The 14,293-nt window shown below is 47.7% G+C and overlaps 1 protein-coding gene across 1 annotated transcript; it reads left to right on the top strand.

Annotated features, from left to right (window-relative positions):
• The first annotated feature begins 1,840 nt into the window (after window positions 1–1,840).
• On the top strand, window positions 1,841–12,481 carry KLHL40 (kelch like family member 40). Its single transcript, XM_009970095.3, has 6 exons — window positions 1,841–3,274; window positions 6,916–7,076; window positions 8,675–8,782; window positions 9,762–9,947; window positions 10,510–10,656; window positions 11,448–12,481. The coding sequence occupies exons 1-6, from the start codon at window positions 2,129–2,131 to the stop codon at window positions 11,557–11,559; spliced, it is 1,860 nt and encodes a 619-aa protein (XP_009968397.2). The 5' UTR covers window positions 1,841–2,128; the 3' UTR covers window positions 11,560–12,481.
• The last annotated feature ends 1,812 nt before the right edge of the window (window positions 12,482–14,293 follow it).

Below are 14,293 nucleotides of genomic sequence, written 5' to 3'. Positions count from 1 at the left end.
AGTGCTTTTTCCCTGGGTGGTCTGCAAAGCTGGGAGAAGCCACAGACTCACCAGTTGGTTGGGAGCTCTTCTTGGAAGGGACAGGCTGGAGCTGCATTTGAGCAGCGGCACCTCGTGACGTGAGGAACACGGAAGCAAACCTCCGACGGCAGCACATGCTGAGAAACATGGCAAAAAAAAAAAAAAAAAGGAAAACAAGCCAGGGCTCAAGGGAGATTAAAGGAAGAGGGAGGAAAAAAAATCCCAGCCGGTAGCATGACAACACAGGATTAAACTTGGGAAAGTGCAGAGCTAATGCAGAGGGTGGGGAGAGGGGAGGATGGGGTTGTCCAGCCCCAGATGTCTGGGAGCAGAGAAACTCTTCTGAAGACAGACCCAGTTCAAAGATGAGCGCTCAGCGTCTGATCCTGTCACAGATGAGCAGCACAGCAGAAGAGCTTAGGATGTGAGCTCTGAAAACAGCTTGTGATTATTTTCCAGCTATACTGGTATCTCCCAGATGCTGCTGTAACCTCGCCAGTACAAAAGGGCTCCATACCAGTATAGCTCCCTCACTCTTCCCACTTATGTTGCTAACCATCATGTCACACAGCACTTTTACAAAGACATCCATTCCAGGGTAAGGGGTTATGTGGCTTTAAATACACCAAGAAGAGTGGCTAATATCTTTGCATAGACTTAATTTAATCATTAATTAAATCTGTGCCATCACTGTCAGCCAGCCCAGAGGGTCCATAGTAATGGAGATAAAACAGATTCATGTATCAGTTTTACTAGAGTTATAAATAATTATAGCTACACTACTCACCCATGTCTGTCAAAACTAATTTGCTTCTTCATGAGCTCCATAGGAAGAGCTGGACCTGGACTGGCTATTTGAGGGCCCATGGAGCTTCCTAGACATCTGTGGGCATGCAAGAAGGACACAAGACCTGCTGGAGACTTCAGCCTTTCTGGAGCATCAGCTCAAGACCAGGCAGGTTGTCCTGCCGTGGCTCTAGACTTCAACATGGGGGTGTTGAATCTCAATAGACTTTAGCAGGACCCCCTCAACTTACAAGAAGATACCTGCATTTAGATGTCTTAACCTGTGAGCTGAAGCTCACCGTTTCCCTCTCTTTACTTCTGTTTTGCCCCAGACCCTCTCTCTGTCATCAAGATGTGGAAAAGATGGATTTACTAATGATAAGGTGTCCAGAGCCTGTGCCATTTGGGCCCGTGCATGTATTGCAGGCAAAGAAGAGCCATTCCTCTCCCAGGTTCCTCGAGTCTCCTCCTTTAGTGAGACTTTTTAAGTAACTTCCAGCATAGGTCTCATATCCCATACAGGAGTGTAAATAAATAACACTATCTTAATTTTCCGCCCCCTTTCCAGACCCCTGAAAAGTGACTCCAGAGGAGAATAAAGGGCAAACCTGTGCGAAAAAGCAGCCCTGGGAGCAAGCTGGCTGGCATCAGGGATGCCACAAAGCGCACATAAAACACTCCCTTATTGCATCTTTCCAGCTTTGACTTCATGGCCTATTTTTAGCACAGCAAAAGGTTTAGCAGTTTCAGAGCAGCCTGTTTAGCAGTGTCGGGAGAAGGTCCCAGCCTTGCCATTCATGACCCAGAAGGCAGATAGGGAGGTTTGATTCATCTGGAGGCTGTTTCCCAAGCGTGGTGGCTGAGCTGATGGGTCGCATGGCTCTCCCATCATGGGATGGCAGAAAAAGCTCCGGCTCCCCCCGCGGTGACTCATGGGGCTGACAGACCCTTCCTGAAGCATCGAGGCTGGAATTACAGCTGTTCCCCCGTCCTCCCTCCCTTCCTCCCTGTCCAATGTGTCATATTAAAGGGTGATCGGCTTACACATGCTCCCGTATGGATTCCTTAAGCTTTGTAACGCTGTGGCTATATATAAAGCACAACGTTGGAAACTGAAATACACAGACAGCTGCGATAGTAGCAAGCATTTCACATTCCCACTGTGCTGACGGTTTGGAAGCAAGGGAGACCTGCGAGCCCTGCTTTGAGTAAGTTTCTTTACCAGGGGCTCAGGTATATATTCATAAATACATACATATATATATATATATATATAAAAAAAAAAAGGATTGGGAAAAAAAAGGAACAGTTACTCTTCACCATGGGTTTGCCTTTTGATCAAGTGGAAGAACTGCGTCTCTACCAGCAAACCCTCCTCCAGGATGGACTCAAAGACATGTTGGACCACAATAAATTTCTGGACTGTGTCTTAAAAGTCAAGGGGAAGGAGTTTCCCTGCCATCGGCTTGTGCTGGCAGCTTGCAGCCCATATTTTCGGGCAATGTTCCTCTCAGACATGGAAGAGAGCAAGAAGAGGGAAGTCAGTTTGGAAGATGTTGATCCAGATGTCATGGGCAAGATCCTCCATTATATCTATACTTCTGAGCTGGAGATCACAGAGCAGAATGTGCAAGACATTTTCTCCGTGGCCAACATGTTCCAGATCCCCTCTATCTTCACTGTCTGCGTGTCCTTCTTACAGAAGCGACTCTGCCTCAGCAACTGCTTGGCTATCTTCAGGCTGGGATTGATGCTGGATTGTGCCCGGCTGGCCGTGGCAGCTCGGGACTTCATTTGCGATCGCTTTGCACTGGTCTCTCGGGATGAGGAGTTCTACCAGCTCTCCCCCGATGAGCTCATTGCAGTCATCTCCAGTGACTCCCTCAACATTGAGAAAGAGGAGACTGTCTTCGAAGTAGTGATGAAGTGGGTGGGGACCAAGGACCATGAGAGCCGGCAGAAGGCCTTGCCTGTCATCTTTGAAAGCATCCGCTTCCGCCTCATGCCCAACGACTACATCAAGGACCACGTGGAGAAGCACGCCATGGTGAAGTCCAGCCCAGAGCTGCTCAAGAAACTGCAGATGGTGAAGGATGCCCAGAAAGGCAAATTCACTGTGGTGAGGAAGAAGAAAGTGAAGAAAAGCAGTGAAAAGCAAGCGAAAGACAATGTTGTCAATGGAGCAGTGGATGAGGAGGAAGATACAGAGGACGATGCTCTCCCAGGGATTTTAAATGACACAATGCGCTTTGGGATGTTCCTCCAGGACCTTATTTTCATGGTGAGTGACAGTGGAGCAGTGGCCTATGATCCCACTGCCAATGAGTGCTATTTTGCCTCCCTGTCTACTCAAATCCCAAAGAACCACATCAGTCTGGTGACCAAAGAGAACCAGATCTTCATTGTTGGAGGACTATACTACAACGAGGACAGCAAAGAGGATCCCATGAGTTCCTACTTCCTACAGGTACTTATTTTATCTTTCTTTTGTTTCTCCTACTACTTTGCAGCATCACCAGTCTTTAGCTTCCATGTGATGCCAATAATATTCATTGTCATGTGATGCTAAAATGAAAGTTGTAAATGAAGGGGAAACGTATGAGTTGCTTTACTAGAGATTTTTCTCCCTATATTTTTAAGGCAGATCCCACTGAGGGTGGATGTCTTGCTAATTGAGGAAGGAGGCTGGAAGGAGTAGGTAATAGGAATAAGCTTTCATGATCCAAATCCTGAATAGGGGACCACTTTGAATAGTGCATTTGGTCCAGCCCTGACTGCCTTAGGGAACACTACCTGGAAGGTTAGTGTCATCACATCTGGGTTCTGCTTTACAGCAAAACCAAAGGGTGAGTCTGCCAGGTGCCAACAAAGGAAGAGCAGTAGCTACAGCCCCAGAGCAAACACCCCAAGGCCACAGGGTACGTCCCTACCTACCAATACGTGCCCCATTTCTAGTGCTGTTCTTGCTTCTGAAGGTGTGCTAGTTCCAGCTCAGAGTCTCTGCCTTGGCCATTTCCATCATGTGCGGAGGCAACCACGATGTGACGTTTCTGGGGATCCTCCACAAGAAAAGCGGCTGTTCTAACCCAGCAGTGACAAAAGCTGTGATCAGATTGAGCTGTGTGCAGGCAATCTGAGCCCACGCCTGGGCTGTAACTCAAGAGCACCTTCCCTGTAGACAGCTAACACAAGGCACTTACCCTTCCTGCTGACCCTGTAGGTATCCAGTAAATCTTCTGTTCTTCCCCCCATAGCCAGAAATCCTTTTGTTCTTTCCCCATGGCTGACATGTCTTCTGGGAAGAAACAATAATGTGTCCAAGCAGAAAGGATAAATTAAGGGTAGTTCCCAAGCTGAGACATATAGCCCTGATCCCTCCCTTGCCTCATTGCATGGGGAGGCTGTACATCTGCACCGTGTGTGCAGGGACCGTGCTTGTCCTCACCTGGAAAGGGTCAGGCTTTGGAGGCTGTGCAGCTCACGTGGAGCCCATGAAAGGAGAAGTCAGCAGGAAGAAACCACAGCCCTAGGAAGCAGGAATGGAGGGGGAAGGCAGTGGGAGTGCCAGGGGACACGCTGTTTGAGATATAGCCCTTTGCACTGGATGAGGGACGACGTGCTCAGCTTCACCATTTACCTGTGCAGAGCAGTTTTGTACTCGGCTGAAACCTGTGTCTAAAGACCAGTGCTCCACCAGTCCGGTTGCTGGCCAGTCAAGGTAATTCCTTGAGTGGCAGTGAAGGTCACCATGTTCTGGGGTGTTTCAGCATAACTGCAGCAAGCAGGTCAAGGGAAGTGATTTTTTTTTTTTTTTTTTCCCCCTTTGATCATACACTTGTGAGACTACATATGGATGCTGTGTCCAGTCTGGGGGTCCCCAGTGCAAGGGAGACATTGAGGTACTGGAATGAGTCTAGCAGAGGCCACCAAGATGGTCAGGGCTGGAGAACAGGGGGTACAAGGAGAGGCTGAACTGGGTCTGATCAGCCTGGAGAAGGGGAAGGGAAGATCTCATTGGTGTCTGCATCTCCCTAATAAGAGGGGACACAGAAGAAGGATCCAGACTCTTCTTGGATTTGCACAAAGATGGGGCAAGAAACAATAGCCAGGAGTTTCAGTAAAGGAAATTTCAGTTAGCTGTGAGGAAAATCTTCCCAGTGGAGGTGGTGGAGTACTGGAGCAGGGGTCCAGGGAGGTCACAAAACATCCATCCTTGGAGACATTTAATATTTTACTGCACAAAGCCCTGGCAACCTGATCTAACTCAAAAGCTGCACCTGCTTGTGCATGAGGGCCTGGATGAAAGACTTCTGGAGGTCCCTTCAACTTAAATGATTCTGTGATTCTAATATTTCTTTATTCAGCTTCCAATTTGCCACTGACTCAGTAGCAAATCACTTGGGCATCATGTGGCCATTTTTAGCTCCTTCCCCACAAGTAGGGGACAGTGATCCCTTCACAACTCCTTGGGGCACTCATGCATGGGAAGGGAAGACAAGTCCCAGGGCTGGAAGGTGCCATCAGTTTGCAAAGGTGTAATTTATTGCAATCGGCAGCATTACGTAGCTCATGGTTTCTGTGTGAGTAAGAAAGACTTTTGAGCCTTTTTTCAGCTGAAACTTCACACAGATTTATACAAGCAGCTGTAAGATGGACCCTTGAATCATCATGTCAGCACAGCAGCATCTTACACCTTCTGACTGTTTCTGGCCTCCCTGATTCCTTCTGCTGAAGCCAGGAGAGTTACGTCAGGGATAGTTTAGACTTAAGGACAGGCATCGAAATAGAAAAATGCTGATAAATCCCAGAGGCCTTGCAAGTTTTGTCAGGAAGAAAAGGATTCCATTAATATTTCAGTTGGAAAATGGTATCCTTTATTTGTCACTTCTGAGATTTATGACTTGAAAACAATGCTGAATCCGTCAAGAAGCAGGAACTATCCTGGTGACTGAGCTGCTCGAGTTTACACTATAAATAACACATATGTGGACCACAGCTTGCAAAGAGACAATAAGCACAGGCATCCAGCTGAGGCCGAGTCTTTGGAGGCAACCCAGCAAGCTGAAGCTTTTTGGCCCGAGCCCATAGCAAACAGTGCTTCAGGCAATGATGAATCACAGCTTTGTCTTGCAGAGTCTCACCAAACGGGCTGCAAAACGTCACTCCCTCCTCTGCTACCACACTACATTAAAAATTTTTTGCCCCAGTTTACAGTTCCCATCAAGCCATGGTGCCCAGAGACACCACCCCTCCAGCCTCATAATCTTTCACATCTTTTTTCTGGTGGAAGATGAGGCAATGCCTTTTTCTACAGATGTCCAAGAATCTGCACGGATTTGGCCATCTGATCTAGTAGCGCTGTATGGATCAGTCTCCCCATCTATCAGATGGGTCTGGCACACTTTGGTCAGCAAGAAGAGCTCTGGCCTTTGCAGTACCATCTTGGCTGTGTTGTACTATATTGGTTCGATAGGTATTGTGTCAACAGCATTTGTGCAGCTAGACACGCATACATTTCATCTCACAAACTCACTGAGATCATACAGGACAACATCAGTATTTTGAGAAGCAAAGGAGGAACATGGTAACTGATCATTTGCCAGAAAGAAGAAGAATTGGTGGGAAAAGAGTGAGCTGTGTAGCCAACATCGGTGACACCATGCTGTTACCTGGCAGAGATGGAAAATACCAGGATGAAATACTGTGGCATGTGCTACATCTAAAGAGGTTCAGGCAAATTTCCTAAGATTGAAGTCCTTCAGCTCCTCCAGTCCCAGGAACTATGCATCTCTCAGCCAAAGACAACCAAGCTTGTTCCAAGTCAAGGTTTTGGTGCATAGAGGAGAACATGTTCATGCTGGTGCACTTCTGCTGTTTTGCCTTGTCGTAAAACATATGTCGTATGATCTACGACTTGGATTTGCACTAAAATCTCCCATCCCGCACCAGATGGTAAGGAACAGGCAGAAACTGGCACTGCAGAAAGTGTCTACTGGGGTCACCAAGCTATGCATGGGAATGGACTTTGCCCTCAGCCTCTAGACCCCGATTTTTGCTAAGCAAATGGGCCGGGTGAGCACACGCTAATGGCCACGTGTTTCCTTTCAGTACGACCATCTGGATGCAGACTGGCTGGGGATGCCCCCCCTGCCCTCCCCTCGCTGCCTCTTTGGCCTGGGAGAGGCAGAAAACTCTATTTTTGTGGTCGGAGGGAAAGAACTGAAAGAGGGAGAGAAGACCTTGGATTCGGTCCTGTGCTACGACCGGCTGTAAGTGTTCACGTGTGAGTGAGGGGTGGGAGGTGGTTTACAGAAGAAGGTGAAGCAGATGATGTGTAAAATGACTCCAGCTCTCCAGGGGACAAAAAGAGACAGGGCTCAAACTCTGCATTTAGATGCTGGGGCCACTGGGATTGTCTCAAGCTGTACCCTGGAGCTCTAAGCTGTCTCTCTCCAGCTGCTTCGATTATTGTAATTGAACCTCCTGGAGACAGAAAGCATAATGGGGATATTATGTTATCAGGGACTGATCTTAGTGGATGATCATGAGACTTGTACAGAGGAGCAAGAGAAATTTTTCCTTTTGCTGTTGCCCATTGGTTGGTGGTTCAGTGACATTCACTGTGATCTCACCAGGAGTGGCTTCGAACAGGGAAGTTTGTTTTGAAAATACTCAGACGTGGCACTGAATGGCCCATCCTGATTGATGTCAGGCTTAATATTTGATTCTTTTTGGACTGTGGGCTCTGACCCATGTTAAGGAATGAGCTTTATTAAAAGGCACCATCCTGTTCTGCTTACAGGGGACAGAAACATCCAAAGACTGCTGCTCTCTGCCCCAACAAGGCAGAGCGGTAGGTCTTAACAAGCCTTTGCTTGTTCTATATTTAGATGTGTGTGCTTCAAAGTCTGCTTTATAGGCAGAGATTTGAAACCAGTTTCGTTCTGACAGAACAGGGCATTTATCTGCCCCTGCAGACTCTGGGAAAGGATGTGTCTGCCCCTGCTAAGTGCTCAGGGGGTGGTTTGAGTAGCGAATTGAAACTGGTGGAGATGTGATCAGCACCGCTTGTATTTCTAGCATTACCTAGGTCAAGACTTCAACTGTAGCAAACCTGCAGAGGGCAAACTGGTGGTCCATGGGATCAAATATTTTCCCAGTGTGTTTGGGGAATTAGAAAACACTCAGAGCCTAGGCAACTCAGTTCTTAGGTAAAATAAAGTGCGGGAATTTGGGGCTACATCCTACATGTGTGAAAACAGGGGACGAGTCTAAGCTACATGACTATGAACAGACACCTCTTGAGAAACTGGTCAGCCCTATCTGGGTACCAGTTTGGGCTTTCCGAAGCCTTATAGCTACATCCTCTGTTCAGAGGCTTCAACATAGCCCTGCACTGGAAAATGTGGGCATACCCACCCCCGTGGGACCTTGCTGAGTGTTGGCCAACCAAAGCACCTCAAAGAGGAAAGCAATGGCCAAAAAAGAAATCTATCCTCAGGATCATTCACCCCTAAGTCTCATTGGTTTTATCATGGAGAAATCTGTCTTGTTTGTGTTCAGCTGGTAACTCTTGTAAATGAGGCGAGGTCCTGGGAGAAGTGGAGATGAGTATTCACCAAATCCCAGGAGTATAGGATGCTGCAGAAAATAATGAACATTAGCATAAACATTCTGCATAATTTATTTTCCCCCTTTATTTAGGAGCACAAAATTTACTGGATGAGCCCTATGTCACTGAAAAACCTCATGCTTTTGAGACTGAGTCAGGATCTGTGCTTACCTATAGTTCTGGAAAATTCCATGTACTCTGGGCCTCAGCCAGCAAACTACAAATTGTTTTGCTTACCATCTTTCTCTGATCCAGGTCCTTCAAGTGGGGTGAAGCTGATTCCCTTCCCTACGCAGTCTATGGCCACGCAGTGGTATCACACAAGGATCTTGTCTATGTCATTGGTGGCAAAGGAAGCGACAAGTAAGTCCAAAAGCAAGAGAAATGCAGGGACTCATCCCTCAAAGTAGTGGGATTGCAGAGCATGAGTTGGTACCTCCCCAACCTGGATGTCATTGGTTAAGGAGGGTTGGATGGGGTGTGAGGTGTGGATCCTTCCCTCTCAGCTCTCCTCCGTGACTGCAGCCCTTCCCAAACCCTTAGGAGTCCTACAGGGACGTCAGGGAGATGGCACTGTCCTTGCTCACAATAAATAAATGTCTCACACAGATTGGGAGAGGTACTGAAAAGCAAGAAGACCCTTCACATTCAGGGTCTTCTGTCTTGGACTTGTTGTGGAGTAGCATGGCCTTAGTAGTTAAATCCAGGCAGGTATTTGAAATCGGAGTGAAAAACCTCATCAAACCTGAGCCCCATCCTGCCCTCCTGCAGGAGACAGGCTCAGCAGAAAAAGCCTCTCTCGGGGAGCACTGCAGCGATTGCTTTGCAAGGCAGAAGTGTGACTGTTTGCAGAGCAAACACGCCGTAATCTAGCAAAGATAGGTCCTGCTCTGAAAGGATTATGGTCTGAAAAGTGTGAGCGTGCATACATTCACCCACCTTACCTTGCCTTCTTGGGGAACAAGGACGTTCCTGATGATATTTTGCAGTGTCGGGTTGGATCAGGAGTGCTGAAACACTGTCTGATGGCTGTGTGTGAGGTCCTGAGGGGTAGTTTGTTACCTGGACCCATACCCAGGTGTGTGAGAGCAATGTCGAGTTTTGAGGACTCCTGTCCGAAGAGGGCACAGCAGGAGGGGATATGTCATACACACAAGTGATGTCTCCAGGCATGGGCACCCTTGGGTGCGCACCCAAACAAAGGCGGTCATGCCTACGTGGAGGAGCAAAATCCTTTCTAGAGACCCCACCTTCTTCCCAGCAGACACCCCTGAGCTCCTGCAGTGCAAAGCTGCCCCTTGTCAGGCGATCAAGGCTCCTTTTCTCTCTCATCTTTCTCTAGGAAGTGCCTGAAGAAGATGTGTGTCTACAACCCATCCAAGTTTGAGTGGAAGGAGTTGGCTCCCATGAAAACTGCCCGCTCCTTGTTCGGAGCCACTGTGCACAAGGACAAAATCTATGTGGCAGCTGGCGTGACCGACTCCGGCTTGACCAACTCGGTGGAAGTCTATGACATTGCCGCCAACAAGTACGTACCTGAGCATACTTTGGGGGCATAGTTACACAAGGAGCAGCTTCAGGTGTACATTAAGCAACTTCCAACCGTTCTGGAGTCTGCTTGCAACTGCTGATACCAGTTTCTCCCAGTCTGTATTCCTTGGACAGCTGGGTATCACCAGTGCCTCTGCCATTGGGCTGTGGATCATCTCAGGCTCACCTTCAAAGCTGTTTCACCAACTGGTGCAGTCCTTGGGTTCCCTGCAGGGCTGTAGCTTCATCTTGGCAGCATCACCCAACACAACAGACTGTCTGACTTCAGGTGGGCTTTGCAGCTGCAGTCCCACCACTGGGACCTGCTGGTCCATGCCAGGTGTGCTTCATAGCTCATCTACTCACCACAAAATGAAGTTGAACTATGATGATGGAAACTGGTATTTCTAACAACAGTCGGTGTACGATCCCATCCCACGTAGACCTACACAAGTTAAACTGTCACTAGTTAATTCAGCTGTTAATTCCTGACTTGAGGACAGCCTCAGCATGGGGGGTAGGCAGGGTGCCCTAACATGTCCTCTCTCTTGACGTGGCAGGTGGGACACCTTCACTGAGTTCCCGCAGGAGCGCAGCTCGGTCAGCCTGGTGAGCTTGGCTGGGGTGCTCTACCTGCTTGGAGGGTTTGCCACGGTGGAGACGGAGTCAGGAGAGCTGGTGCCAACGGAACTGAACGACGTTTGGAGGTGACAATCTTCCCCAGGACTGTCCAAGGGAGCAAGGGGCGGATGTTAGTGAGAGCCACCGAGGGAGCAGATAGTTTCTGTCTTTCTTGATACCTTCAGTGTGAGATGGATGTTGTTACCCCAGCCCAAGGCTGCAGGCTCAGTGAAGGGTCTCTGGGTGAGAAGTTTGCCCTGTGCTGTGCTGGAGGGCACATTAGGTGACTCAGTGACCTCTCCCAGCCTCATATAGCAACGTACCAGGGAAAATCTGCTCCTTTAGCTTTGTTGCTGCATTGACATTTTACCTGGAGCTGGTTCCAGACCTCCCCTTTGGTGCGAAGCAGCACTTGTGCAATGCATCCTCTCCCTGGGAAATGCCAGAGCTCGGGCTGGAAAGGAGATAGTCTTACACGTGAGCAGAGAAGTGGGCAGAAAGCACTTTCTGATGGCTGCTAATATAGTGTTAGCTGCTCCTGTCCTTCACATATGTGGCTCTAGAGCACCCTCAGCAGGCATCTGCTCGCCTTCACCATGGATGTTCAGTCCTGGTGCCATCAACCCATTTCCCAATGGGAAAATACACCCTCCCCTGCGAGACCACATGCTGATGTCCACGTCCCCTAGCCTGGCGCTGCAAACCAGAGCACATCAGGGCTGAAAGTTTCCATGCAGCTCCCACAGATACCTTGCGGCCAAATAATGTCTGTGGGACATCACACCGTGCACCAGGGCTCCCACCACTATGGAGAGCAGCTGAAGTGAGGGAGAGGAGATGCTTTCCTCACCGTAACCGTCTGTCTGTCTCTCCCCAGATACGATGAAGAGCAGAAGAAGTGGGAAGGAGTCCTCCGGGAGATCCAGTATGCCTCCGGAGCCACTTTCCTTCCCGTGCGCCTCAATGTTTTGCGCCTAACGAAGATGTAGCAAGGCGTGATCTATTTTTTTTTTGGCCATGGGGATCTGGGGCAAGGAGGTATTGGGGGGGTGGGGGTGGGGAGGGGAGGCCATGTAATCACAGAGACGTGGCATCTGGATACTGTGTAAGACGTTGCATCTGTGATTGGTACCTTTTTACTCAGCTGAGTGGGAAAGGCGGGCAAATGATCTTAAACCCTACGGGAACTTGAAGATGCTCACAAGATAACTAGAGAAGGCATCTAGAGCCTTCAAGAAGCTGGGGTAGACTGAGAGGCATAGAGCAATGAGTTGTTCCAGTCTCAGTAGGCAGGACAAAAAGGTCATACACTTGTTCCGCTTCTTTCTCCAGTTTTTTTTCCATCTCCTCAACTGCTGTTGAACCTCTCCAACCAACAGTGGAGGCCGAAAGTGGGTCCTAAGGGACTAAGCTGACATTCCCCAAGGAAGGGGGGGTCTATAAAGTATTTCCCCACCTAAAGTAGCTGTGAGCATGGTGCTAGAGTCCACCTTGGAGAAGAAGGGTCAAGGTCAAGTGGTACACGATAGCCCAGGGGAGACCCTGGTGAGTTCCTGAGTGATGAGGGTTGTTGGGATGAGACAGTTATAAAAGAAAAGAGCATGTGAGCTGGGCAGAAGAAACACTTTGGAAGTTGCAATTAAAAGAAAATAGTCTTAGTTCTTTGTCTCCACCTTGACTTTGGGCTATGGAGAGGCCAGGTTGGTAAGGTCTTCAGGAGAGGAAGAGTCATGCAAGTAGTAGGGTAGGAAAGGGTGGGGAGATGGGCAGGGGAGACCACGTACAATCATCTCCAGCCTTTTGGGCTCCTCATCTTCAATCACAGATCACAATGTCCTCACTTATGGTTGAACAAGCGCTGTTTTTCAGGGAAAGTTTTTATATTTATGCCGTTTCTCTTATTTTAAATGTTCTGACCTTTTTTTTTTTTTTTTTTAAGAGTATTCTAGTTTGCTAAGTACATGGAGATCTCAGACGTGTTTGGCTCAAAGAGAGCTTCCTACTGAGGAAAAATGCACATTTTTTTTTTTATGTTATCCATAATGATGTTTTGATAGAAACACGACTGTACTGGCAGCAGGACAAAGATCTGCTAGAGCAAAAATCTCCTGATGCCCACACCATCTGACCAGTGGTTTATTTGAAAATAAATTATTAGGCTATTTCAAAAGAAATCCTCTGTGTTTGCATGTTGATAGAACTGTAACTGAATGTCCGCAAGGACCAAGCAAAAGCTACAATGAACACACACAGCAAATCAGCCCCCTGGAAAGCCCTAGCAGAGCCCCAGCTTTTATCCTTCTTATTTCCCCCCATTTGGGAGCTGAAACTTTAGTATTTATATCCTTACAGCTATTCTCCGTAGATATGAGGACTAGAAGCCTACCGAGGACTAGAAGGAAGCTGGATGCCTACATGATCTCATGATACCATGAACAGGTGTGATAATAATAAAAAAGAACAAATAGAAACCTCGCAAAATAATAACTTTAAAATGGCATGAAAATTATAGTATCAAAAATGATATCTGGCTGCTTCACCTAGTTCAAAATGCAGTCATGGAGAAACTAAAACATGTTTGGAAGGAAAGACCATTTGGCATGAGTAAAGGAACCAGAGTCTGGTCCTGGTTTCATTTCAAGGGCTTAAAAAGTTACAGGATAATCTCCTCAGAGGACAATCACATCAGAACAGTAATGAAATATTTTCAACAAAAAAAATAAATAAATCCAAGGTGACTGGCCATCACAAATTAGCTTAAAAAAAAAAAAAAAAAAAAAAAAAAAAAAAGAGGGCAACAAAAACCTTTTAAACAATCAAATGTGTGAAAAATGCACTGTGAAAAATAAATCACCTTCCACCAGGGTCTGCAGAAATTCCTGTGGACAACTCCCAAGTTAATTGAGGGGGAATCTACCAAGTGTAGACTAGCCGGTGGCAGAAAAGAAAAATTAAGAAGAAGAAAAATAATCCATGCATTGAGTAACAATTTTTTAAAAGGCAGGATACCACCTCCTGCCTGGGATCGGACACCAACACCTTTGTTTGAGCTCTTCTTGCCCAACACAGAATGGAAAGCTGTCAACACTTGTTCCTAAGAGAGGGTTAATCCCCATCCACCTACCTCCACGTTGCTTGGCTCTCCTGGGGAAAATCTGGGCCCTTTGAAGTCAATGGGGAACACTGCTGAACCTCGATGAGTTGGTATGGTGTGGTCCCTTGAGAACGGCTTGAGAAGTGGTGATTAAAACTGGTCCTCATCCTCAGTTGCTCACCTCACGCCTCTCCGTTGGGAATACAGTTACTGGGAGTTTAGTGCTCCCGTGTGGTTCACATCCATTATAAAGCTGTGGGAGATGCCACTGCTAGCACAGGGCAAGAAACCATAAAAGGAAAAATAGCTGCTGTATAAAATGACCCAGAAAAGCTTGAAATATCACATCGCTTGAGAAATGGGAGCCAAATTTCAGTGCATGCAAGCCAGCAATGGCCCAAGGAAGGCAGCAAAGCTGCACACTGCCAAGCGAAAGTCTGGCCCAGAGACGGTTCACCACCACCTCGGCAAGAGGCTGCTTCAATCCAAAGGCAATCACAGATAAGATATGCCAGGATGAATACCCAGAGGCATCACTCCACGTTGCTGCCCAGCACTTATCCCAGCTCAGATGCAAACAGCTCCAACAGCGCAGGTCCCCCCACAGGTATCTTCTCCAGGCAAGGCCA

The sequence above is a fragment of the Tyto alba genome, unplaced genomic scaffold (assembly GCF_018691265.1).
Source record: "Tyto alba isolate M040663 unplaced genomic scaffold, T.alba_DEE_v4.0 Super-Scaffold_38, whole genome shotgun sequence".
NCBI lineage: Eukaryota > Metazoa > Chordata > Aves > Strigiformes > Tytonidae > Tyto > Tyto alba.
Note: the sequence above shows the minus strand (reverse complement) of the source record. Positions and strands in the feature narration are given on the sequence as shown.

What these genes read in the sequence shown, in the direction of transcription:
- KLHL40 (XM_009970095.3), top strand. Translation starts at nt 2,129, where the DNA reads ATGGGTTTGCCTTTTGATCAAGTGGAAGAACTGCGTCTCTACCAGCAA. An exon ending in TGAGTTCCTACTTCCTACAG is followed by an intron (nt 3,275 to 6,915) that starts GTACTTATTTTA and finishes GTTTCCTTTCAG; the next exon opens with TACGACCATCTGGATGCAGA. An exon ending in TATGACATTGCCGCCAACAA is followed by an intron (nt 9,948 to 10,509) that starts GTACGTACCTGA and finishes TTGACGTGGCAG; the next exon opens with GTGGGACACCTTCACTGAGT.